Source organism: Choloepus didactylus, chromosome 6 (genome assembly GCF_015220235.1).
Source record: "Choloepus didactylus isolate mChoDid1 chromosome 6, mChoDid1.pri, whole genome shotgun sequence".
Taxonomy (NCBI): Eukaryota; Metazoa; Chordata; class Mammalia; order Pilosa; family Megalonychidae; genus Choloepus; species Choloepus didactylus.
In genome coordinates this window covers 32,212,948-32,240,104 of record NC_051312.1, presented here as the reverse complement: position 1 = coordinate 32,240,104, position 27,157 = coordinate 32,212,948, and the positions used below count along the sequence as shown (strand labels likewise).

Sequence of the window (27,157 nt, the reverse complement as noted above, 5' to 3'; positions counted from 1 at the left end):
CTCCTCTCATTCTGCTTGGGAAGAGCTCAGCTCAGCTCTGTAATGGTGCCCCACCTCGGGCAGTATGCTCATGACTCCATAGTAGTTGGGGGAACCAAAAGACTGGGTGAATTAAACAGTGGTGTTGCCTAGAAATGAGTATATGGCATGCTCGGGAACTTGGTTTTGGTTGTGTGGCGAGGAGCCAGAATTAGGACAAAGCGTAAAGTAAAGACAGGTGGGGGAGAGGCTAACCCATTCCTTAACAGGTGTCACTAGTGAAGGTGTCTCCAGGTTCAAGGAGAGTGAATTGTTTTGGGCCCCGGCTGACTCTAGAGTAGCAGCTGCTAGCACTGTGCGGTCACCAAGCAGGGGAGAGGCTGTGGCTCTGCTATAAATAGTGCTGGCAGCCATAGTCGCTATGGAGACAAAACTGAATCCTATTACCTGCAGGTCTTCTGTTGGGAGCAAAAGAAAGGGGGGAACAGTATTTTGGGGATTTGAGGGGTGATGCAAATAGGTCTTGTTTTTTATTGGGTAAAAGGAAAAAAAAAAAAGAACTTGTACTCATTGTCCAGATCAACTAGGGCCTTATGCATACAGGGAGTCTGTATAATTCTGGTGTATGGGAGCACAGGCAGCAGCAAACAAGGGAGTGGTGTGTGACTGTGTGTGAGTGTGTTTAATGGGGTTCTGTTTGTATATACAGTGAACCAGGTCTTAGTGTGGCCCCATGCAGAGCACAGAGATGAATTCTTGGAAGCACTGGAAAATAGCCTTGTAGTGGAGCAAAATATTTTATTTAGAGAAGTATATGGAGACACAACAGGGAAAAAAATTATAATTAAGACCATGTAAGCTTTTCCTAATTTTAGGTCTATAGTTTTCACATTCCTTTACGCAAGTCTCCTCCTACAGAAATCCTGGTATTCCTGCATTTACTTTTTATCTGTATAAGATATAGTAGGGACAAGACCTCATCTGTATGTATTATATTACTGATTCCAATCCTGGAACTAGAATAGAGGAGAAAGACTATGATTCAGCACCAAGGGCAGAGCTAGTAGCCGTAGCCACTGGGCCCCCTTTCTTCCTTGAAGGTGGGAGAAAAGTGACTTCGATGAGACAATTGGGGCATAGACATTCTTCATTTGAGATCATATGCAGTAGAATAGCCAGCTGTTGTTATTGTCTGAGAGCAAATTAACTATACAGTCTATTTGGTAGTTTCACATCAAGCTGAATGCAGAATGTTGGATTCCTTCTAGAATCTTCTAGGTCTAGGTTTCCTTCTAGACCTAGGAGTGTGAGTTAGTGCTGGTTGGAGAGTCTGGTTTGATACTGATCCACCCTGGAGCAATCCCGAAAGTGACTTTTTTTTTAAATCTAAGTCCAGATTAGTCTGCCTGGGTCTGTTTTTCAGAAACGAAGCCCTAAGGGCTAAACTGGAAATAAGCGAGATTGTAGGGGTGGAGAGGTGGGTCATTAGTTATCCTACTTCATGACATTTGACTCTGTGAGCTCCTAAGCCTAGCCAGGGCTCCAGGCCAGGAAAGTGTCATGTTCTCTTATCATTACTACAAAAATGCCCCTGCCTGGTATAAAATTGAGAGAGCTGAGTCCCTTAGGCACATCAGTGGATCTTATCAGTACTTTTTTCCTTTTCAACTTGAATTTTTCAGATAATATCAGAATTCCTTTTGGGAACATTGACTCCTTGCTTGATGCCCTGAGGTTTCTCTGAGATGAACTGATGCATTGGAACCATGGTGCAAAAGAAGAAGTTCTGTCCTAGGTTACTTGACTATCTAGTGATCATTGGCGCCAGGTAACCAAGAAGAGACTGATTTTTGTGTTATCATCTGGGATAGCCACAAAATTTCCAGTTATTTCCATTCCCCATTCCCATGTTGCTTTGAATATCTTGTCTTCCCCAATTATTTTACCCTGATGGGAACTTTGATGCCAGTAGTGAAAACAGCAGTCACCCAGTCAAGTGGATTGAAAGTATTGGCCTTGAGTGTGGACAGAGCAAAACTGTGCTCTTAACCAGCACCTTTGTGACTTTGAGCAAATATACTCTTTTTACCCCAGCTTCCTTATTTTGTAAAAAGGAAAAGTACATTGTGCTCCTTCTCTACCTACATATGCTTTCTTTTGGTGATGCATTAGCTAATACACCTTCAAAGCTATTAATGATTTTAAAATGCTAGCGATAGTCTCATTGTCACAATTTTCCTTTCATTTCAGGATAGGTGTCATGACGTGCAGACCTCATTTAGCCTGCCAGCTAAATATGGCAAGCAGCACTCATATTTTCCAAGGTCCTACCTTTAGGTTACTTTATTCAAAATAGCATATTGAGCTTTATTTGTTGACTGTGGTTAAACTTGGATAGATCGTTCCATCCTTCAGACTACTGAATTCGTCTTTACTTTCTTCAGGCATCCGAGCAGTGACAGCGTGGCCCAGACTCCCGAGTTGCTGCGGCGATACCCTTTGGAAGATCACGCCGAGTTCCCCCTGCCCCCAGATGTGGTGTTCTTCTGCCAGCCCGAGGGGTGTCTGAGCGTGCGGCAGCGGCGCATGAGCCTGCGGGATGATACCTCTTTTGTCTTCACCCTCACCGACAAGGACACTGGAGTCACGCGTTACGGCATCTGCGTTAACTTCTACCGCTCCTTCCAAAGGCGAATGCCCAAGGAAAAGGGGGAAGGCGGGGCAGGGACCCGTGCGAAGGAAGGAACCCGGGCCAGCTGCACCTCAGAGGAAGCTGGCACCGAGAGCTCCGAGAGCGGCTCATCCCTGCAGCCTCCCAGCGCCGACTCCACCCCTGACGTGAGCCAGTCTCCGCGGGGCAAACGCCGGCCTAAGGGCGGGGCGCGTTCCCGCAACAGCACGCTGACGTCCCTGTGCGTACTCAGCCACTACCCCTTCTTTTCCACCTTCCGGGAGTGTCTGTACACCCTCAAACGTCTGGTGGACTGCTGCAGTGAGCGGCTCCTGGGCAAGAAACTGGGCATCCCTCGAGGTGTTCAAAGGTACAGTTTGCTGCAGACCCTCAGGGGAGACTGGAGGCATTTAGAGGTTAGGCATAGGAAGTGTCCTCTAAAGCCTGAGGTCCTGCAGACCTACTGAAGCAAGCCACAGATTGTCATGGTCCTTACTAAGCAGACTACTGCTGGGTCAGACCACCAACCACAGAATTTGATGTGGACAGAACAATAAGTCCTACCATGTGTACATTCTTTTAAAAATTTATTTAAATTTATTTTTATTTTTCAGAGCAGTCGTACATTAACAGGAATCATGCACTGCCCTCCCCTCCCCACATGGAGTTTTCTTATTATTAATGTGTTTGCATTAATGTGGTACATTTGTTATAACTGATGAACTAATATTATTATAATTATTTTATTAACTAAAGTCCATAGTTTACATTAGGGTTCACCCTTTGGGTTGTACAGTTCTTTGGGTTGTTTTTATTTATTTATTTTTTTACAAAACTTTTTGTGGTAACATAGATGCAACCTAAAATTTCCCATTTTAGCCACATTTTAGCTATTTAGTGGTATTGATTACATTCATAAATGTTGTGTTACCATCACCACCATCCTTTATCAAAACTTTTTTATCACCCCAAGCAGAAACTCTGTGCCATTCCCCACACCCCCCCACCCCCGCCTCCACCAACCTGTATTCTAATTTCTGACTATGAATTTTCACATTCAAATTATTTCATATGCATGATCGAACATTATTTGTCCTTTTATGTCCGTTTTATTTCTCTCATCATGCTTCCTTCAAGGTTCATCCATGTAACATGCTTCAGAATGTCATTCGTTTTTACAGCTGAGTAATATACTATTGCACATGTATACCACATTTTGTTTATCCCTTCATCTGTTGATGGACACTTGGGTTGCTGCCTCCTTTTGACTGCTGAGAAAACGTTAGTATACAAATATCTGTTGGAGTCCCTGCTTGCAATTCTTTTGGGTATATACCTAGAAGTGGGGTTGCTGGGTCATATGGTAGTTCTATCTTTAACTTTTTGAGGACTTACCAAACTGTTTACCACAGCGGCTGCACCGTTTTACATTCCTTCCAGCAATGTATGAGGGTTCCTATTTCCCCACATCCTCACCAGCGTTATTTTCTGCTTTTTTTTTTTTTTTTTTTTAATAGCATTCTAGTGGGCAAGAGATGATACCTCACTGAGCTTTTGATTTGCATTTCCCTAATGGCTAATCATGTTGAGCATCTTTTCATGTGCTTATTGGCCATTTGTATATCTTCTTTGAAGAAACGTCTATTCAAGTCCTTTGTCCATTTTTTAATTGGATTGTTTTGTTGTTGAGTTATACTATATCTTTATATATTTTTGATATTAAACCTTTATCAGATACACGGTTTCCATATATTTTCTCACATTCTTTAGGTTGTCTTTTTAATTTATGATAATGTCTATTGATGCACAAAAGTTTTTAAAGTTGATGAAGTCCAATTTATCTGTTTTTTTTTTCCTTTTGTTCCTCATGCTTGTGGTGTAAATTCTAAGAATCTATCGCTGAATACAAGGTCCTGAAGATGTCCCCCTATTTTTTTGTTTAGTGCTATTTAATACCACTGAATTAACAGAGCTGTTAATATCAGTGGGATCAATTTCAAAGATTGTTTTTTTTATTTCTAGATTCTTGCTCTTCTTTTAAGCAGTTTTATTTACACACCATACAGTCCATCCAACGTGTACAGTCAGTGGCTTTCAGTATAATCATAGTGTTGTGCTTTCATCCCCACAATCACTTTTGAACATTTTCATTGCTCCAAAAAAAAAAAAACCCTATGCCTCTATAATTGACACTTAGTATTTGTCTGTTACCTTTGTTACTGTCGATGGAAGAATATTATAACATTACTATTAACTATAGTCTATAGTTTGTATTACGTATATTGTTTCCCCATATACCACCCATTAGTAGCATCTTAGAATAGTGGCATATATTTGTTCAAAGTTCATGGAAGAACATTCTTATATTTGTACTATTAACCACCTTCATCATCCACAACAGGGCTCTCTATGTTATACAGTCCCATGTTTCATCCTCTAGCTTTCCTTCTAGTGACTTACACAACCCTAAACTTCCCCTTTCAACCACAATCACATGCGCGATTCAGCGCTGTTAATTACACTCACAATAATGTGTTCACATCACTTCTCTCCATTTGCAAACATTTGCAATCAACCTTATTTACAAATTCTGCGCAAATTGAGCATCAGGTCCTCACTCTCTATACTCATACTGTCTTCTGGTAACTTGTATTCTAAATAATAACTCCATGAGTTTGCTCATTATATGTAGTTCATGTTAGTGGGATCATACCATATTTGTCCTTCTGTGTCTGGCTTATTTCACTCAACATAATGTCCTCCAGTTTCACCCATGTTGCTGCATGCATCATGACTTCATTCCTTCTTTTGTCAGAATAATATTCCATCGTATGTATATACCACATTTTGTTTATCCATTCATCAGTTGAGAGACACTTAAGTTGTTTCCATCTTTTGGCAATTGTGAATAATGCCACTGTGAACATCAGTATGCAAATGACTGTTTGTGATCCTGCTGTCAGTTCTTCTGAATATATATTCCTGGTAGCAGGATTGCTGGATCATTTGGCAGTTCTATACTTAGCTTCTTGAGGAACTGCCAAACTGTCTTCCACAGCAGCTATACTGTTTTATATCCCCACCAGCAGTGAATAAGTATTCTTATTTTTCCACATCCTCTCCAACACTTGTAGTTTTCTGTTTGTTTAATAGTGGTCATTCTAGTAGGTGTAATATTTCGTTGTGGTTTTGATTTGCATTTCCCTAGTATCTAGTGATGTTGAGCATCTTTTCATGTGCTTTTTAGCCATTTATATTTTCTCTTTGGGAATATGTCTATTCGAGTCTTTTGCCCATTTTTAATTGGGTTGTCTTTTTATTGTTGAGTTGTAGGATTTCTTTATATATTCTGAATATTAAACCCTTATCAGATACGTGGTTCTCAAATATTTTCTCCCATTGAGTAGGCTGTCTTTTTGTTCTTGTTTTTGTTTTTTGTTTGTTTATTTTGTTTCTATGCTATTTTATTTAGGCTGCCTGTTTAAAAAATTCAGTTTTATTGAGATCTGTTCACATGCTATATAATCATCCATGGTGTACAATCAGCTGTTCACAGCACCATCATATAGTTGTGCATTCATCACCCCAATCTATTTTTGAACATTTTCCTTACACCAGAAATAATAAAAATGAGAATAAAAAATAAAACTAAAAAAGAACACCCAAATCATCCCCCCCATCCCACCCAATTTTTTATTTAGTTTTTGTCTCCATTTTTCTGTTCATCCATCCATACACTGGATAAAGGGAGTGTGATCCACAAGGTTTACACAATCACACAGTCACTCCTTGTAAGCTACATAGTTACGCAATCATCTTCAAGAGTTAAGGCTACTGGGTTAGAGTTTGATAGTTTTACGTATTTACTTCTAGCTGTTCCAATACATTAAATCAGAAAAAGGGTTATTTATGTAGTGCATAAGAATGTCTACCAGAGTGACCTCTCAATTCCATTTGGAATCTCTCAGCCATTGAAACTTTATTTTGTTTCATTTCGCATCCCCCTTTTGGTCAAGAAGATGTTCTCAGTTCCACAATCCTGGGTCCAAGTTCATCCCCAGGAGTCATATTCTGCATTGCCAGGAAGATTTACACTCCTGGGAGTGAGGTCCCTGATGGGGGGGAGGGCAGTGAGTTCACCTGCAAGTTGGCTTAGCTAGAGAGAGAGGGCCACATCTGAGCAATACAGAAGTTCTCTGGGGGAGACTCTTTGGAACAATTATAAGCAGGTTTTTGACAAAGTCCTTCAAAGCACAAAAGTCTTCAATTTTGAGGAGGTCCCATTTACCTATTTTTTCTTTCATTACTTGTGTTTTGTGTGTATGGTTTAAGAAAACACTGCTTACCACAAGATCTTGAAGATGCTTCTGTACATTTTTTTCTAGGAGTTTTATGGTCTTGGCTCTTATATTTAGATCTTTCCTCCATTTTGAGTTAATTTTGTATTAGGTATGAGCTACAGGTCCTCTTTCCTTCTTTTGGATATGGATATCCAGTTCTCCCAGCACTATTTTTTGAAAAGACTGTTCTGTCCCAGTTGAGTGGAGTTGGCAGCCTTGTCAAACATCAGTTGACCATAAATTTGTGGATCTATTTGTGAACTCTCAATTTGGTTCAATTGATCAATATGTCAGTCTTTATACCAGTACCATGTTGTTTTGACCACTATAGCTTTGTAATTTTCTTTAAAGTCAGAAAGTGTGAGTCCTCCAACTGTGTTTTTCTTTCTTAAGATGTTTTTGGCTATTCAGGGCCCCTTACCCTTCCAAATAAATTTGATAATTGGCCTTTCCATTTCTGAAAATAGTCTGTTGGAATTTTTATTGGGATTACGTTATTCTGTAAATCAGTTTGGGTAGAATTGAATAGTAATGATATTTAGTCTTCCAATCCATGAACACAAAATGTCCTTCCATTTATTTAGGTCTTCTTTGATTTATTTTAGCAGTGTTTTGTATAGTGGTCATTCTAGTAGGTGTGAAATGATATTTCGTTGTGGTTTTGATTTGCAGTTCTCTAATAGCTAGTGACATTGAGCATCATCACTGTTTTTGAATACAGATCCTTTACATTCTTGGTTAAATTTATTCCCAGATATTTGATCCTTTTAGATGCTATTGTAAATGGAATTTTTTCTTGATTTCCTTCTCAGACTACTGATTACTAGTGTATAGAAACCCTACTGATATTTGCATGTTGCTCTTGTATCCCACCACTTTGCTGAACTCATTTATTAGCTCTGGTAGCTTTGTTGTCCATTTTCCAGGACTTTCTAAATATAGGATGATGTAATCTGCAAATAGTTAAAGTTGTACTTCTTTCTTTCTGATTCAGATGCCTTTTATTTCTTTTTCTTGCCTAATTGCTCTGGCTAGAGTTTCTAGTATAATGCTGGATAACAGTGGTGACAGTGGGCATCCTCATCTTGTTCCTAGTCTTGGAGAGGGAAAGATTTCAGTCTTTCATCATTGATTGTGATGTTAGCTGTGGGTTTTTTCATATACGTCTTTTATCATATTGAGGAAGTTTCCTTCTATTCCTGTCTTTTGAAGTGTTTTTATTAAGAAAGGATGCTGAATTTTGTCAAATGCCTTTTCTGTATCAATCAATATGATCTGGTGGTTTTTCCCATTTGACTTGTTAATGTGGAGTATTACATTAATTGATTTTCTTGTATTGAGCCACCCTTACATACCTAGAATAAAACCCACTTGATCATGGTGTATAATTCTTTTAATGTGCTGCTGGATTCAATTTGCAAGTATTTTGTTGAGGATTTTTTTATCTATATTCATTAGAGAGATAGGTGTATAATTTTCTTTTCTTGTAATATCTGTATCTGGCTTTGGTATTAGGGTAATGCTGGCTTCATAGAATGAAGTAGAGGGTGTTCCCTCCTCTTCAATTTTTTTGGGAGAGTTTAAGCAGTATTGGTATTGTATTAATTCTTTTTGGAATGATTGGTAGAATTTACCTTGAAGCTATCTGGTCCTCGGCTTTTCTTTGTTTTTGTTTTTGTTTTTTTCCAGCTATATTAGAAATATGTATATATATGTGCCATCTCTTGGCAATTGTGAACAATGCCGCTATGAACATCGGTGTGCAAATATCTGTTCGTGTCAGTGCTTTCGGATCTGGGTATATACCGAGAAGTGAAATTGCTGAATCGTAGGGTAACTCAATAACTAGTTTTCTGAGGCACAGTCAGACTGTCTTCCAGAGTGGCGGTACCATTATACAGTCCCACCAGCAATGAATAAGAGTTGCAGTTTCTCCACATCCTCTCCAGCATTTGTAGTTTCCTGTTTGTTTAGCAGTCGTTCTAATTGGTAAGATGATGTCTCATTGTGGTCTTGATTTGCATCTCCCTAATAGCTAGTAAAGGTGAATGTTTTTTCATGTGTTTTTTAGCCATTTGTATTTCCTCTTCAGAGAAATGTCTTTTCATATCTTTTGCCCATTTTATAATTGGGCTGTTTGTACTATTGTTGTTGAGTTGTAGGATTTCTTTATATATGCAAGATATCAGTCTCTTATCAGATACATGGTTTCCAAATATTTTTTCCCATTGAGTTGGCTGCCTCTACCTTTTTGACAAATTCCTTTGAGGTACAGAAGCTTTTAAGTTTGAGGAGTTACTATTTATCTATTGTTTCTTTCGTTGCTTTCATTGCTTCAAGACCTAATACTAGGTCTTGATGTTTCCCTACATTATATTTTAGGAGTTTTATGGTACTGTCTCCTATATTGAGGTCTTTGATCCGCTTTGAGTTAATTTTTGTGTAGAGTGTGAGGTAGGCGTCTTCTCTCATTCTTTTGGATATGGATATCCAGTTCTCTCAGCCCCATTTGTTGAAGAGACTGTTCTGTCCCAATTCAGTGGATTTGGGGGTCTTATCAAAAATCAGTTGACTGTGGATCTGGGGGTCTATTTCTGAATTCTCAATTCGATTCCATTGATCAATATGTCTATCTTTGTGCCAATACCATGCTGTCTTGACTACTGTAGCTTTATAGTAAGCTTCAAAGTCAGGAAGTGTAAGTCCTCCTACTTTGTTTTTCCTTTTTAGAATGTTTTTAGCAGTTTGAGGCATCTTTCCCTTCCAAATAAATTTGATAACTTTTCCAATTCTGCAAAGTAGGTTGTTGGAATTTTGATTGGAATTGCATTGAATCTGGAGATCAGTTTGGGTAGGATTGACATCTTAATGATGTTTAGCCTTCCTATCCATGAACACAAAATATTTTCTCTTAAGCTCCCCTTCTATTTTTTATAGTAAAGTTATGTAATTTTCTGTGTAGAGGTCTTTTATATCCTTGGTTAAGTTTATTCATAGGTACTTGATTTTTTTAGTTGCTATTGAGAATGGAATCTTTTACTTGAGTGACCCTTCAGTTAGGTCATTTCTAGTCTATGGGAACATTACTGACTTATGTGCATTAGTCTTGTATCCCGCCACTTAGATAAATTTGTTTATTAGCTCAAGTAGCTGTGTCGTCAATTTCTCAGGGTTTTCCAAATATAAGATAATATCATCTGCAAATAAGGACAGTTTTACTTCTTCCTTTCCAATTTGGATGCCTTTTATTTCTTTGTCTTGCTGGATTTCTCTGGCTAGAACTTCTAGCACAATGTTGAATACTGGTGGTGACAGCGGGCATCCTTGTCTCATTCCTGATCTTAGGGGGAAGGTTTTCAGTCTCTCACCATTGAGTACTATGCTGGCTGTGGGGTTTTCATATATGCCTTTTATCATATTGAAGAAGTTTCCTTCATTTGCTGCCTTTTGAAGTGTTTTTATCCAAAAAGGATGCTGAATTTTCTCAAATGCTTTTTCAGCATCTATTGAGATGATCATTGGATTTTTCCTTTTTGATTTGTTAATGTGTTGTATTAAGTTTTCCTATGTTGAACCACCCTTGCATGCCCTAAGATGAACCCCACTTGGTCATGGTGTTTGATTTATTTTAATGTGTCTTTGGATTCGATTTGCAAGTATTTTGTTGAGAATTTTTGCATCTATATTCATGGAGAGATTGGCCTGTAGTTTTCCTTTCTTGTAGCATCTTTATCTGGTTTTGGTATTAGAGTGATATTGGTTTCATGAAATGAGTTAGGTAGTGTCCCATTTTCTTCAATTTTTTGAAAGAGTTTAAGTAGAAATGGTGGCAGTTCTTTTTGGAAAGTTTTGTAGAATTCCCCTGTGAAGCCATCTGGCCTTTGGCTTTTATTTGTAGGAAGCTTTTGATGACTGATTGGATCTCTTTGCTTGTGATTGGTTTGTTGAGGTCTTCTATTTCTTCTCTGATCAGTCTAAGTTGTTCATGTGTTTCCAGGAAATTATCGATTTCCTCTAAATTCTCTAGTTTGTTGGCATACAGTTGTTCATAGTATCCTCTTATGTTTTTTTTAATTTCCTTCAGGATCCACAGTCATGTCCCCCCTCTCATTTATTATTTTGTTTAATAGGGTCTTCTCTCTTTTTTACTTTGTCAGTCTAGCTAAGGGTTTGCCAATCGTCTCAACCAACTTTTGGTTTTATTTATTCTCTGTTGTTTTTCTGTTCTCTGTATCATTTATTTCTGCTTTTATCCTTGTTATTTCATTTCTTCTTGCTTTAGATTAGTTTGCTGATCATTTTCTAGCTTCTTCAGTTGTTCTATTAGTTCTTTGATTTTAGCTCTTTCTTCCTTTTAAATGTATGCATTTAGAGCTATAAATTTCCCCCTCAATACTGCCTTCACTGCATCCTATTAGTTTTGATACGTTGTGCTCTGTGCTCTCGTTTTCATTCATCTCTAGATATTTAGCAATTTCTCCTTTGACCCACTATTGTTTAGGAGTGTGTGTTTAATCTCCACATATTTGTGAATGTTCTAGATCTTTGATGGTTATTGACTTCTAGTTGCTTTCCTTGTGGTCAGAGAATGTGCTTTCAATAATTTCAGTATTTTAAAATTTATTGAAGCTTGTTTTATGCCCCAGCATCTGATCTATCTTGGAGAAAGTTCCATGAGCACTAGAGAAGAAATGTGTATCCTGGTTAATTTCAGATATAATGCTCTATATATGTCTATTAAGTCTAACTCATTTATCAGATTGTTTAGGTTTTCAGTGTCCTTATTGGTCCTCTGGTTGATCTATCTACAGGAGAGAGTTATGTATTGAAGTGTCCCACAATTATTGTGGAAACATCTATTGCTACCTTCAGTTTTGCCATTGTTTGTTTCTTGTACTATGTAGCACCTTGATTGGGTGCATAAACATTTATGATTGTTATTTCTTCTTGGTGAATTGTCCCTTTTATTAGTATATAGTGTCCTTCTTTGTCTCTTATGACATCCTTGCATGTAAAGTCTATTTTATCTGAAATTAGTATTGTTACCCCTGCTTTCTTTTGACTGTAGCTTGCATGGAATTTTTTTTTTCATCCTTTCACTTTCAATTTCTTTGTGTGGCTGGGTCTAAGATGAGTCTCTTGTAAACAGCATATTGATGGTTCATATTTTTTAATCCGTCCTGCCAATCTGTATCTTTTAATTGGGGAGTTTAAGCCATTCACATTCAATGTTATTGTGGTAAAGGCAGTTCTTGAATCAGCCATCTTATACTTTGGTTTTTATTTGTCAGATGTATCTTTTTCCCCTCTCTTTATTTCCTTTAAGGTATCCTTACTAAAACTCTTCAGTTCTGTGCCCTTCTCCAGACCTCTTTCCTTTCTTTTTTTTTTCTCAGCCACAGTAGAACTCCCTTTAATATTTCTTTTAGGGCAGGTCTCTTGTTAACAAATTCTGCCAGCATTTGTTTGTCTGTGAAAATTTTAAATTCTGCCTCAATTTTGAAGGAGAACTTTCTGGATAAAGAGTTTTGGGCTGGCAATTTTTTTCTTTCAGAATTTTGAATATGTCATACCACTACCTTCTCACCTCCATGGTATCTGCTGAATAGTCAGCACTTAGTCTTACGTTGTTTCCCTTGTACGTGGTGAATCACTTCTCTCATGTTGCTTTCAGAACTTTCTCCTCCTCTTTAGCATTTGGCAATCTGATCAGAGTATGTCTCAGAGTGGACTTATTTGGATTTATTCTATTTGGAGTTCATTGGGCATCTTTGATTTGCATATTTATGTCATTTAGAAGGGTTGGGAAGTTTTCCCCAACAATGTTTTTGAATGCTCTTCCACCCTTTACTCTTCTCTTCCTCTTCTGGAAAACCAATGATTCTTATATTTGCACACTTCATGTTGTCCATCCATTCTTTTGTGCTTTCACTTTCCATCACTGTATCTTCGAGTTTGCTAATTCATTCCTCTACCTCTTCAAATCTGGTGTTACGTGTCTCAAGAATATTTTTAATTTGATGAACAGTATCTTTTATTTCCTGAAGATCCACTATTTTTTTATTTACTCTTGTAAATTCTTCTTTATGCTTTTCTAGGGTCTTCTTCATGTTCTTTATATCCTGATCTTGATATTGATGTTTGTGTGTACTTCTTTGATTAATTGCTCCAAGTTCTGTGTCTACTCTGGCTTTTTAATTTGGATGTTTGGGGTATCCACGTTTTCTGGTTTCTTCATATGCTTTATAATTTTCTGTTGTTTTTGGCCTCTTGGCATTTGCTTATCTTGATAGGGTTCTTTTAGGATGTGCAGGATTATTTGAACATTTATCTATAATATGGCAGAGCTACAGCTTGGTGGAATGCACCTTACTTGACCTCCCAGCAGATGGCCACCTCTTACACTCATGCCAGTTCTCTCCAACTTCATCTGTGCACTGAATGGGGGTCCAAACCATGTAGAGGTCCAATCAGTGCACCAATTTTCTGTGTGCACTGGGGACCACCAGCCTTGTGGGGGTTGGGGGGTCGTTCCCTGTGCAGTTTGGCGGGGAGTCCACTCCAGGACACAGTGATCCCAGCCATTCCTGGGCTGCAGTTGGAGTACTCTGGGGCTTCAGAGTTGCGTGACTCACCTTTCAGCTCAAATGCCCCACAGTCCCTTGTTGGCAGGTTTTTGATGACTGATTCAATCTCTTTACTTGTGATTGGTTTGTTGAGGACTTCTGTTTCTTCTCGAGTCAGTGTAGGTTGTTCGTGCATTTCTAGGAAATTTGCCCGTTACATCTAAGTTGTCTTTTTGTTGGCATACAGTTGCTCATCATATCCTCTTTTCCTATCTGTCTGTGACACTCCCTTTAGTATTTCCTGTAGAGGATGTCTCCTGTTCATGAACTGTCTCTGTTTCTTTATCTATAAATATTTTAAACTTTCCCTCATTTTTGAAGGACAGTTTTGCCAGATATAGGATTCTTGGTTGGCAGTTTTTCTCTTTCAGCATCTTGAATATGTCAAGCCACTGCCTTCTTGGCTCCATGGTTTCTGCTGAGAGATCTGCACTTAGTCTTATCAAACTTCCCTTGTATGTAATGGATTGCTTTTCTCTTGCTGCTTTCAGAATTCTCTCTCTGTCTTTGACATTTGAAAATCTGATTAGCAAGTGTCTTGGAGTAGGTCTATTTGGAACAATTCTGTTTGGGGTACACTGTGCTTCTTGGATCTGTAATTTTATGTCTTTCATAAAAGTTGGGAAAGTTTCATTGATGATTTCCTCTATTCTTCCTTCTGCCACTTTTCCCTTCTCTTCTTCTTCTGGGACACCTATAACACATATATTTGTGCACTTCATGTTTTCTTTCAGTTCCCTGAGACCCTGCTCATATTTTTCCATTCATTTCCCTATCTATTCCTTTGTGTGCAGGATTTCGGATGTCCTGTCCTCCTTCTCAGTGACTTCTTCTGCCTCTCCAAGTCTGCTGTTGTATGTCACCATTGTGTTTTTCATCTCTTCTATTGTGCCTTTCATTCCCATAAGTTCTGCCATTTGTTTTTTCAAGCTTACAAATTCTTCCTTATGATCATGTAGTTTCTTCTTCATATCTTTTATCTCTTTTGTCACATTGTTTCTCACCTTGTTGATTTGATTTAAAAGATTTGTATGAATATCTATAATTAGTTTTTCAACTCCTGAATCAGTTGAAATGTTAGTTTCCTCCTTTTACTGGGCAATATCTTCCCATTTCCTGATGTGGCTCATGATTTTCTGCTATCTTGGCTTGTGGTTTTCTTGATTGGTTTATTCTGGAGGTTGTTTTCTCTCTTTTGCATAAGGTTTTCTTGTCAGTTGACTTTGATCTCTGTATTTCTTTGTTTCTCTCCCTGGCCAGTTGTCAGATTGATTCTGCCTCCCAGTCTTCTCCCTGAAATCAGGTGCCCACCGTGGCCTGCCACAGGGATGGGAGGTAGGCACTGGGCTCCCCAGCATGTTTACTGTGTGTGATAATACAAATCTGCTGGCTTGCAGTAGTGTTCTGTTTTCCATTGGCTAGCAAAACCTGAGTTTGTTTTGGAGCCCTGCTTTAACAGTTGGGTCTTTCCTATTTTTCAGCCAAAACAGCCAGGTTTCCATACAGGGCATATAGACCAACTCCTGTGTTCCCGAGTAGGTCTTTGCACTTTGTGGACTGTCCAGGAGATGGCACTGTTCCGTAACTTAATTGTCTTCAGAGGCTGCACTGCCTCGTAGCTTGCAGTCAGCTACTGCTTTCCTCAAGGGTGGGGGAAGGGCTTTCAGACCCAGGGCTGGGGACGTGGGTCTGTCTGTGTTTTCTCATTCTCTTTGTCCCTCACTAATCTTGGCCTTGAAATGCCTTCCTCTGTCCACCAGGTCTTCAAACAGTGATGGTATTTTTCACTGCTGTGAGATTTTAAATCTGTCCCCAGTGGGAGGGGTCCCATCTTTTGTTTCTGTGCCTTTCTCGCAGGGAGACTGAGTGATGGTGAGGGGAGAGGACCAGCTGGTCTGGGATGGAAAATTCCTACCTGATATTTCTTCTCTTTTTTCAATTAAGCATTTGCAGGGTCTTACTCCAGTCTATCTCCTCCTCCAGAGTTTCAAACAATTCAGAATTGTCCTTTTTATCATTGAATCTCTGGTGAGAAGTTTCCAGTAGCTGTTTACATCACCATATTGATGGCGTCACCCATCATATCCTCTTATGATCTTTTTTTATTTCTGTGGGGTCAGTAGTAATATCCCCCTCTCTTTTCTGATTTTATTTATTTGTATTTTCTTTCTTTTTATTCTTTGTCTAGCTAAGAGTTTCTCAATTTTATTGATCTTTTCAAAGAACCAACTTTTAGTTTTGTTGATTCTCTCTATTGGTTTTCTATTCTCAATTTCATTTATTTCTACTCTAATCTTTGTTTTTTTTTTTCCTTCTGCTTGCTTTGGGATTAGTTTGCTGTTCTTTTTCTAGTTCCCCCAGATGTGTCATTAGGTCTTTGATTTTAGCTCTGTCTTCTTTTTTAATATAAGCAATTAGGGTTATACATTTCCTTCTCAGCACTGCCTTCTATGCATTCCATAAGTTTTGATATGTTGTGTTTTCATTTTGATATGTTGTGTTTTCATTTTCATTTATCTTGAGATATTTACTGATTTCTCTTGCAATTTCTTCTCTGCCCTACTGATTGTTAAGAGTATGTTGTTTCCCCTCCATGTATTTGTGAATTTTCCCATTCTCTGCCTGTTATTGATTTCCATCTTCATTCCGTTATGATCAGAGGAAGTGCTTTATATGATTTCAGTCTTTAAAATTTATTGAGACGTGTTTTGTGACACAACATGTGGTCTATCCTTGAGAATGATCCATGAGCACTTGAGAAGAATTTACATCCTGCTGTTTTGGGGTACAGTGTTCTATATTTGTCTGTTAGGTCTAGTTCCTTTATCGTATTATTCAAGTTTTCTGTTTCCTTATTGATCCTCTGTCTAGATGTTCTATCTATTGATGACAGTAGTATTTTGACATCTCCAACTATTATCAGAGATGTCTGTTAGAGAGTTTTGCGACTTTTTGCCTCATGTATTTAAATATTTAAATATTTATGATTGTTATCTCTTCTTGGTAGACTTCCCCATTTATTAATACAATGTTCTTCTTTGTCTCTTTTAACGTTTTTGCATTTAAAGTCTGTTTTGGCTGATATTAGTATAGCAACCCCAGTTTTTTTTTTTCTTGGACTGTTTGTATGGAATGTGTTTTTCCATCCTTTCACTTTCAGCCTATTTGTATCCTTGGGTCTAAGGTGAGACTCTTGTAGACAGCATATAGATGGATCATATTTTTTTTATCCATTCTTCCAGTCTATGTCTTTTGATTGGGGAGTTTAATCCATTAACATTCAATGTTGTTATTGTAAAGGTAGTACATACTTCAACCATTTTATCCTTAGACGTTTTTTTTTTTTTTTTTAATCATCATTTTATTGAGATATATTCACATACCACGCAGTCATACAAAACAAATTGTACTTTCGATTGTTTACAGTACCATTACATAGTTGTACATTCATCACCTAAATCAATCCCTGACACCTTCATTAGCACACACACAAAAATAACAAGAATAATAATTAGAGTGAAAAAGAGCAATTGAAGTAAAAAAGAACACTGGGTACCTTTGTCTGTTTGTTTGCTTCCCCTACTTTTCTACACATCCATCCATAAACTAGACAAAGTGGAGTTTGGTTCTTATGGCATTCCCAATCCCACTGTCACCCCTCATAAGCTACATTTTTATACAACTGTCTTCGAGATTCATGGGTTCTGGGTTGTAGTTTAATAGTTTCAGGTATCCACCACCAGCTACCCCAATTCTTTAGAACCTAAAAAAGGTTGTCTAAAGTGTGCGTAAGAGTGCCCACCAGAGTGATCTCTCGGCTCGTTTTGGAATCTCTCTGCCACTGAAGCTTATTTCATTTCCTTTCACATCCCCCTTTTGGTCAAGAAGATGTTCTCCATCCCACGATGCCGGGTCTACATTCCTCCCCGGGAGTCATATTCCACGTTGCCAGGGAGATTCACTTCCCTGGGTGTCTGATCCCACGTAGGGGGGAGGGCAGTGATTTCACCTTTCAAGTTGGCTTAGCCAGAGAGAGAGGGCCACATCTGAGCAACAAAGAGGCATTCAGGAGGAGACTCTTAGGCACAAATACAGGGAGGCCTAGCCTCTCCTTTGCAGCAACCGTCTTCCCAAGGGTAAAACTTATGGTTGAGGGCTCAACCCATCAAACCACCAGTCCCCTATGTCTGTGGTCATGTTAGCAACCATGAAGGTGGGGTAGGCAAATACCCCTGCATTCTCCACAGGCTCCTCAAGGGGGCACTACATCTTTTTTTTTTTTTTTTTTTTTTTCCTTGTTTGTCTTTTTTCTTTTTTTTTTTTTTTAAACTTTCCCTTCTTTTTTAAATCAACTGTATGAAAAAAAAAGTTAAAAAGAAAACAAACATACAATAAAAGAACATTTCAAAGAGACCATAACAAGGGAGTAAGAAAAAGACAACTAACCTAAGATAACTGCTTAACTTCCAACATGTTCCTACTTTACCCCAAGAAAGTTACCTAATATAGCAACATTTCAGTGAACTTGTTCCTACTACATCCATCAGAAACCAACAGACCACAGTCATTTCTGGGCATCCCCAGAACGCTAAATAGCCTATCTGTTCTTCTTGGATTATTGTTCCCCCTTCCTTAATTGCTCTCTACTGCTAGTTCCCCTACATTCTACATTCTAAACCATTTGTTTTACATTTTTCAAAGTTCACATTAGTGGTAGCATATAATATTTCTCTTTTTGTGCCTGGCTTATTTCGCTCAGCATTATGTCTTCAAGGTTCATCCATGTTGTCATATGTTTCACCAGATCGTTCCTTCTTACTGCCGCGTAGTATTCCATCGTGTGTATATACCACATTTTATTTATCCACTCATCCGTTGAAGGACATTTGGGTTGTTTCCATCTCTTGGCAATTGTGAATAATGCTGCTATGAACATTGGCGTGCAGATATCTGTTCGTGTCACTGCTTTCCGATCTTCCGGGTATATACCGAGAAGTGCAATCGCTGGATCGAATGGTAGCTCTATATCTAGTTTTCTAAGGAACTGCCAGACTGACTTCCAGAGTGGCTGAACCATTATACAGTCCCACCAACAATGAATAAGAGTTCCAATTTCTCCACATCCCCTCCAGCATTTGTAGTTTCCTGTTTGTTTAATGGCAGCCATTCTAACCGGTGTTAGATGGTATCTCATTGTGGTCTTAATTTGCATCTCTCTAATAGCTAGTGAAGCTGAACATTTTTTCATGTGTTTCTTGGCCATTTGTATTTCCTCTTCAGAGAACTGTCTTTTCATATCTTTTGCCCATTTTATAATTGGGCTGTCTGTACTATTGTCATTGAGTTGTAGGATTTCTTTGTATATGCAAGATATCAGTCTTTTGTCAGATACATGGTTTCCAAAAATTTTTTCCCATTGAGTTGGCTGCCTCTTTACCTTTTTGAGAAATTCCTTTGAGGTGCAGAAACTTCTAAGCTTGAGGAGTTCCCATTTATCTATTTTCTCTTTTGTTGCTTGTGCTTTGGGTGTAAAGTCTAGGAAGTGGCCTCCTAATACAAGGTCTTGAAGATGTTTTCCTACATTATCTTCTAGGAGTTTTATGGTACTTTCTTTTATATTGAGATCTTTGGTCCATTTTGAGTTAATTTTTGTGTAGGGGGTGAGGTAGGGGTCCTCTTTCATTCTTTTGGATATGGATATCCAACTCTCCCAGCCCCATTTGTTGAAAAGACCATTATGGCTCAGTTCGGTGACTTTGGGGGCCTTATCAAAGATCAGTCGGCCATAGATCTGAGGGTCTATCTCTGAATTCTCAATTCGATTCCATTGATCTATATGTCTATCTTTGTGCCAGTACCATGCTGTTTTGGCAACTGTGGCTTTATAATAAGCTTCAAAGTCAGGGAGTGTAAGTCCTCCCACTTCGTTTTTCTTTTTAGAGTGTCTTTAGCAATTCGAGGCATCTTCCCTTTCCAAATAAATTTGATAACTAGCTTTTCCAAGTCTGCAAAGTAGGTTGTTGGAATTTTGATTGGGATTGCATTGAATCTGTAGATGAGTTTGGGTAGAATTGACATCTTAATGACATTTAGCCTTCCTATCCATGAACATGGAATATTTTTCCATCTTTTAAGGTCCCCTTCTATTTCTTTTAGTAGAGTTATGTAGTTTTCTTTGTATAGATCTTTTACATCTTTGGTTAAGTTTATTCCTAGGTACTTGATTTTTTTAGTTGCTATTGAAAATGGTATCTTTTTCTTGAGTGTCTCTTCAGTTTGTTCATTTCTAGCATATAGAAACATTACTGACTTATGTGCATTAATCTTGTATCCTGCTACTTTGCTAAATTTGTTTATTAGCTCTAGTAGGTGTATTGTCGATTTCTCAGGGTTTTCTAGATATAAGATCATATCATCTGCAAACAATGACAGTTTTACTTCTTCTTTTCCAATTTGGATGCCTTTTATTTCTTTGTCTTGCCGGATTGCCCTGGCTAGCACTTCCAGGACAATGTTGAATAACAGTGGTGACAGCGGGCATCCTTGTCTTGTTCCTGATCTTAGAGGGAAGGCTTTCAGTCTCTCACCATTGAGTACTATGCTGGCTGTGGGTTTTTCATATATGCTCTTTATCATGTTGAGGAAGTTTCCTTCAATTCCTACCTTTTGAAGTGTTTTTATCAAAAAGGGATGTTGGATTTTGTCAAATGCTTTTTCAGCATCTATTGAGATGATCAATTGATTTTTCCCTTTCGAGTTTTTAATGTGTTGTAATACATTGATTGTTTTTCTTATGTTGAACCATCCTTGCATGCCTGGAATGAACCCCACTTGGTCATGGTGTATGATTTTTTTAATGTGTCTTTGGATTCGATTTGCAAGTATTTTGTTGAGGATTTTTGCATCTATATTCATTAGGGAGATTGGCCGGTAGTTTTCCTTTTTTGTAGCATCTTTGCCTGGTTTTGGTATTAGATTGATGTTAGCTTCATAAAATGAGTTAGGTAGTGTTCCATTTTTTTCAATGTTTTGAAAGAGTTTGAGTAAGATTGGTGTCAGTTCTTTCTGGAAAGTTTGGTAGAATTCTCCTGTGAAGCCATCTGGCCCTGGGCATTTATTTGTGGGAAGATTTTTGATGACTGATTGGATCTCTTTGCTTGTGATGGGTTGGTTGAGGTCTTCTATTTCTTCTCTGGTCAGTCTAGGTTGTTCATATGTTTCCAGGAAATTGTCCATTTCTTCTACATTATCCAGTTTGTTGCCATACAGTTGTTCATAATATCCTCTTATAATTTTTTTAATTTCTTCAGGATCTGCAGTTATGTTACCTTTTTCATTCATTATTTTGTTTATATGGGTCTTCTCTCTTTTGATTTTGTCAGTCTAGCTAGGGGCTTGTCAATCTTGTTGATCTTCTCAAAGAACCAACTTTTGGTGATATTTATCCTTTCTATTGTTTTTTTGTTCTCTATGTCATTTATTTCTGCTTTAATCCTTGTTATTTCTTTTCTTGTACTTGGTTTAGGATTGGTTTGCTGTTCATTTTCTAGCTTCTTCAGTTGATCCATTAGTTCTTTGATTTTGGCTCTTTCTTCCTTTTTAATATATGCGTTTAGTGCTATAAATTTCCCCCTTAGCACTGCTTTTGCTGCATCCCATAGGTTTTGGTATGTTGTGTTCTCATTTTCATTCGTCTCTATATATTTAGCAATTTCTCTTGCTATTTCTTCTTTAACCCACTGATTGTTTAGGAGTGTGTTGTTTAACCTCCAGGTATTTGTGAATTTTCTAAGTCTCTGATGGTTATTGACTTCTAATTGTATTCCATTGTGGTCAGAGAATGTGCTTTGAATAATTTCAATCTTTTTAAATTTATTGAGGCTTGTTTTATGTCCCAGCATATGATCTATTCTGGAGAAAGTTCCGTGAGCACTAGAAAAGTATGTGTATCCTGGTGATTTGGGATGTAATGTCCTGTAGATGTCTGTTAAATCTAATTCATTTATCATATTGTTTAGGTTTTCAATTTCCTTATTGGTCTTCTGTCTGGTTGATCTATCTATAGGAGAGAGTGATGTGTTGAAGTCTCCCACAATTATTGTGGAAACATCAATTGCTTCCTTTAGTTTTGCCAATGTTTCTCTCATGTATTTTGTGGCACCTTGATTGGGTGCATAGACATTTACGATTGTTATTTCTTCTTGCTGAATTGCCCCTTTTATTAGTATGTAGTGGCCTTCTTTGTCTCTCAAAACATCCCTGCATTTGAAGTCTATTTTATCTGAGATTAATATTGCTACACCCTGCTTTCTTTTGGCTGTAGCTTGCATGAAATATTTTTTTCCATCCTTTCACTTTCAGTTTCTTTGTGTCCCTGTGTCTAAGATGAGTCTCTTGTATGCAACATATTGATGGTTCATTTTTTTTTGATCCATTCTGCGAATCTATATCTTTTAATTGGGGAGTTTAATCCATTTACATTCAACGTTAAAACCGTGAAGGCATTTCTTGAATCGGCCATCTTATCCTTTGGATTATGTTTGCCATATTTTTCCCTCTCTCTATTAATATCCTTTATTGTACCCATACCGAATCTCTTTAGTACTGAACCTTTCTCCAGGTCTCTCTGTCCTGTCTTTGTTTCTCTGTCTGTAGGGCTCCCTTTAGTATCTCTAGTAGGGCAGGTCTCTTGTTAGCATATTCTCTCAGCATTTCTTTGTCTGTGAAAAATTTAAGCTCTCCCTCAAATTTGAAGGAGAGCTTTGCTGGATAAAGTATTCTTGGCTGGAAATTCCTCTCACTCAGAATTTTAAATATATCATGCCACTGCCTTCTTGCCTCCATGGTGGCTGCTGAGTAATCACTACTTAGTCTTATGCTGTTTCCTTTGTATGTGGTGAATTGCTTTTCTCTTGCTGCTTTCAGAACTTGCTCCTTCTCTTCTATGTTTGACAGTGTGATCAGTATATGTCTCGGAGTGGGTTTTTTTTTGGATTTATTCTATTTGGAGTTCGCTGAGCATTTATGATTTGTGTATTTATGTTGTTTAGAAGATTTGGGAAGTTTTCCCCAACAATTTCTTTGAATACTCTTCCTAGACCTTTACCCTTTTCTTCCCCTTCTGGGACACCAATGAGTCTTATATTCGGACGTTTCATATTATCTATCATATCCCTGAGGTCCATTTCGAGTTTTTCAATTTTTTTCCCCATTCTTTCTTTTATGCTTTCATTTTCCATTCTGTCATCTTCCAGGTCACTGATTCGTTGTTCAACTTCCTCTAGTCTTGTACTATGAGTGTCCAGAATCTTTTTAATTTGGTCAACAGTTTCTTTAATTTCCATAAGATCATCCATTTTTTTATTTAGTCTTGCAATGTCTTCTTTATGCTCTTCTAGGGTCTTCTTGATTTCCTTCATATCCCGTACTAGGGTCTCATTGTTCATCTTTAGTTCTTTGAGTAGCTGCTCTAGGTGGTGTGTCTCTTCTGGTCTTTTGATTTGGGTGCTTGGGCTTGGGTTATCCATATCGTCTGGTTTTTTCATATGCTTTATAATTTTCTGTTGTTTTTGGCCTCGTGGCATTTGCTGAACTTGATAGGGTTCTTTTAGGGTTTGTAGACCAGTTGAAGTCCTTATCTCTAATTTATCAGATCTACAGCTTCGTGGAGTACACTTTCTCTAACTAACCAGCAGGTGGCGTCCACGAGCCACCTGTTCTCCACAAGCCAGATCTCCCCTGCTTAGCCTTTTTGGTGAGTGGGGGGAGTGAGTCTTGTGGGGCCCAATTGGTGTACCAAGCTTGCGTGTGTAGTTGGTGTTGCCTGCCCTGTATGTGGGGCGTGTTTCTGGGCAGTCGGGGAGGGGGGGTGGCCCTAACAATCAAATCTCCCTGATGATCCTAGAGTTTTAAAGCTGCTGCAATAGTCTAATCCTTCAGTTCAGTCCTGCCACAGTTTGTCTCTGCCACTGACCCACAAGTCTTTGGTATTGGCGTATGGCTCCTGAGACTTGCAAGTGGGCCCCTCTTCCAGGCTGTGCACCCCGGGTCCTCTGGTGAGGGATGACTGTGCTATGTCACAGGTGAGTGCCGTCCCCCCAGGGCAGTTCTGGGCTGCTGGGCTGTGTTGGGAGGCTCCCAGTCTGCTCAAATGATGGCTGAATGGGGCTCTGTTAATTCACACTGCTCCCCCTTCCCAGCTCTGGGACATTCAGCTGAGGTTGCAGGGAAGGCTAATGTCCACGCCCAGTTTTGTGGTGTGTGCCTGTTATTTGAAGCACTTCCGTCACACTGGGTTGTCTGGGGCAGCTCTGGGCTATGGGGCTGGCGATGGGCAGGAGTGTTTCCTGTCCACCAGGATGGTGGCTGTGAGCGGACACCCCCCTTTTCTTGGGAAGTTGTGTTGTTTAGTGAATTTTCTCAGCCACTGGAATATTGCCTTTTGTCTCAGAGCTCTCTTAGTTCTGCTCTTGACTTGCCGTGCCCAAATTGCAATTCTTTGAAGCTTTCTGTATTGAGCTTCTTAGAGTAATTGTTTTAGAAAAAGCAAAAAGGATTTAAAAAAAAAAAAAAAAAAAAAACGGCCCTCCTCAGAGATCTAATGGGTTATTGAAATGCTAATAGACAAAGCAACCAGGGCCATTAAGGAAAGGTGGACAGGGCAGAGAGATCAGCCTTGCTTCGGGATTTGCATATGCGCCTCAAGGCCTGATCTCCGCCCTTCCCCTTTCTGTGTTCACCAGAACTCCAAAAATCCTCTGCTTTTATTTTGGAGTTTTTCGTGTTGTTTTTTTTCTATGTCTGTCTCCTCTCTGCTGGGCTGGCTGCTCTCAGAGTCTCTGGTGTCTGGTCTCAGTCTATCTATGGTTGGAGTTTGAATCAGTAGAATGAGTTTCCCATAAGAGCAGCCACTGCAATTCTGCCTTCTCCTTCCCGGAGCTGACAGCCCCTCCTCCCCCGGGACTGAGCCTGGCAGGGAGGGGCGCGGGTCCCCTGGCCGCAAAAACTTACAGATTTCGCTGATCTCAGCAGTTCCACGTTTTCATGAGTGTTGTATGAAGTATCCCCAAAGACAGATTGCTCTGTGGTATCCAGTCCACGCAGTTCCTGGCTTTTTACCTACTTTCCTGGAGGAGTAACTAAAACATACAGCTCACCAGTCTGCCATCTTGCCCCGCCCCCTATCCTTAGACGTTTATATGTCATATTTTGTTTTTGTCTTTTTACCCTTTTAGTTACTCTTACTGATAGTCTTCATTTCTGCACTCTCCTGCAATTTCTGCACTCTCCTCCAAGCCTCTCTCTCCTGTAGGCAGAACTCCCTTGAGTATTTCTTGTAGGGTAGGTCTCTCGTTAACAGATTCTCTCGGCTTCTATCTGTGAATATTTTAAACTCTCCCTTGTTTTTTTTTTTAATTCAGTTTTATTGAGATATATTCACATACCCTGCAGTCATCCATAGTGTACAATCAACTGTTCCCAGTACCATCATATAGTTGTGCCTTCATCCCCCCAATCCATTTTTTAAATTAAATTCAGATTTACTGAAATATATTCACATACCATACAGTCATCCATGGTGTACAATCAGCTGTTCACAGTACCATCATATAGTCGTACATTCATCACCCCAATCTATTTTTTTGTTGTTGTTGTTGAATTGTATTTTGAAATAAATTCAAACTTACAGGAACAGTTGCAAAAACAATACAAACCCCATACACAGAACTCCAGCTTATCCTGACTCCCCTCCCTCGATACCCCGATCCACCAGCTTTAACACCCTGTCACATCCCCATTTCTTTCCTTCCCTCCCTCCCTCCCTCCCTCCTTCCCTATCATCCATCGTCTATTGCTCTTTTGAACATATGAGAGCTAGCTGCACACATCCTTAAACAAACAATATAATTCACATATACATTTCCCATGAACAGGAACATTCTTTCATGCAATCCCATTAAGCGCAGCTAAGCAGTTCAAGAAATTCAGCATTGATACAAAGCTTACGTTCTACATTTCCCTTTTTTTTTTCTTATGTCCCAACTGTGTCCTTTGAGCCTCCTCTCCTCCATCCTCAGATCCCACCCAGGATCATCCTTGGCATTTAATTGTCATTATCTATTTAGACTTCTTTTTTTTTTTTTTTCAATTGTGGAAACATATATACAGCATAAATCTTCCCCTTCCAACCCCTCCCAAGCATTCCATTAGTGGGATTAATCACATTCACATTGTTGCAATGTTATCACCTTCCCACCATCCATTACTAGAAATTTCCCCTCACCCCAAACAGAAACCCTACACTCATTTCTTATTAACACCCCAATGCCCCTTCCCCCATTTCTCGTAACCCATACTCTACTTTCATCTCTGTGATCGTATTCTCTGATACTTTCTTTGTGTTTACCATGGGGCTTAAATTTAGCATCTTAAATCTATAACAAACTTGTTTTCTTTGATACCAACTTAACTTCAATAGGACACACAAACTATGTTCCTATACTCCTCCATTCCCCCACCTTTATATAGATCTTGTCAAAAATTACATATTTTATATTGAGTCCAAAACCACTGATTTATCATTACACTTTATGTCTTTTAGATCCTGTAGGAAGTACATAGTGGAGTTACAAAACAAAAATACATTAGTTTTGGTATTTATATTTACCATGTGATCTTTACTGGAAATCCTTATTTCTTCATGTGGTTTCAGTCAGTTGTTTAGTGTCCCTTCCTTTCAGCCTGCTCAGTTCCCTTTAGCATTTCTTATAGGACTGATCTACTGGTGATGAAGTCCCTCAGCTTTTGATTATCTGGGAATGTTTTCAACTCCGCCTCATTTTTAACCTCCAGGTGTTTGTGAATTTTCTAAGTCTCTGATGGTTATTGACTTCTATTTGTATTCCATTGTGGTCAGAGAATGTGGTTTGAATAAAGTCAATTTTTTAAAATTTATTGAGGGTTGTTTTATGTCCCAGCATATGGTCTATTCTGGAGTAAATTCCGTGATCACTAGAGAAGAATGTGTGTCCTGGTGATTTGGGATATAATGTTCTATAAATGTCTGTTAAATTTCTATCTCTCTCTCTTTTCTTTGTTTCTCCATCGGTAGGGCTCCCTTTAGTATCTGAAGTAGGGCAGGTCTTTTTTTTAGCAAAATCTCTCAACATTTGTTTGTCTGTGAAAAATTTAAGCTCTCTCTCAAATTTGAAGGAGAGTTTTGCTGGATAAAGTATTCTCGGAAATTTTTCTCTCTCGGAATTTTAAATATGTCATGCCACTGCCTTCTCGCCTTTCATGGTGGCTGCTGAGTAGTCACTACTTAGTCTTATGTTGTTTCCTTTGTATGTGGTGAATTGCTTTCAGAACTTGCTCCTTCTCTTCAGTATTTGACAGTCTGATCAGAATATGTCTTGGAGTGGGTTTGTTTGGATTTATTCTATTTGGAGTTCACTGGGCATTTATGCTTTGTGTATTTATATTGCATAGAAGGTTTGGGAGGTTTTCCCCAACAATTTCTTTGAATGCTCTTTCTAGACCTT

At 38.7% G+C, this 27,157-nt stretch overlaps 1 protein-coding gene across 50 annotated transcripts in view; it reads left to right on the top strand.

Moving 5' to 3' along the window:
- Window positions 1–27,157, top strand: part of MADD (MAP kinase activating death domain) — a 117,113-nt gene that overhangs the window by 1,752 nt on the left and 88,204 nt on the right. For all 50 annotated transcript variants that reach the window (XM_037838523.1, XM_037838549.1, XM_037838510.1 and 47 more), the window contains exons 2-3: window positions 1,662–1,807; window positions 2,424–3,020. In XM_037838523.1, coding sequence (XP_037694451.1) covers window positions 1,746–1,807; window positions 2,424–3,020 — 659 coding nt within the window. In that variant the 5' untranslated portion in view covers window positions 1,662–1,745. The remainder of the gene's footprint in view (window positions 1–1,661; window positions 1,808–2,423; window positions 3,021–27,157) is intronic.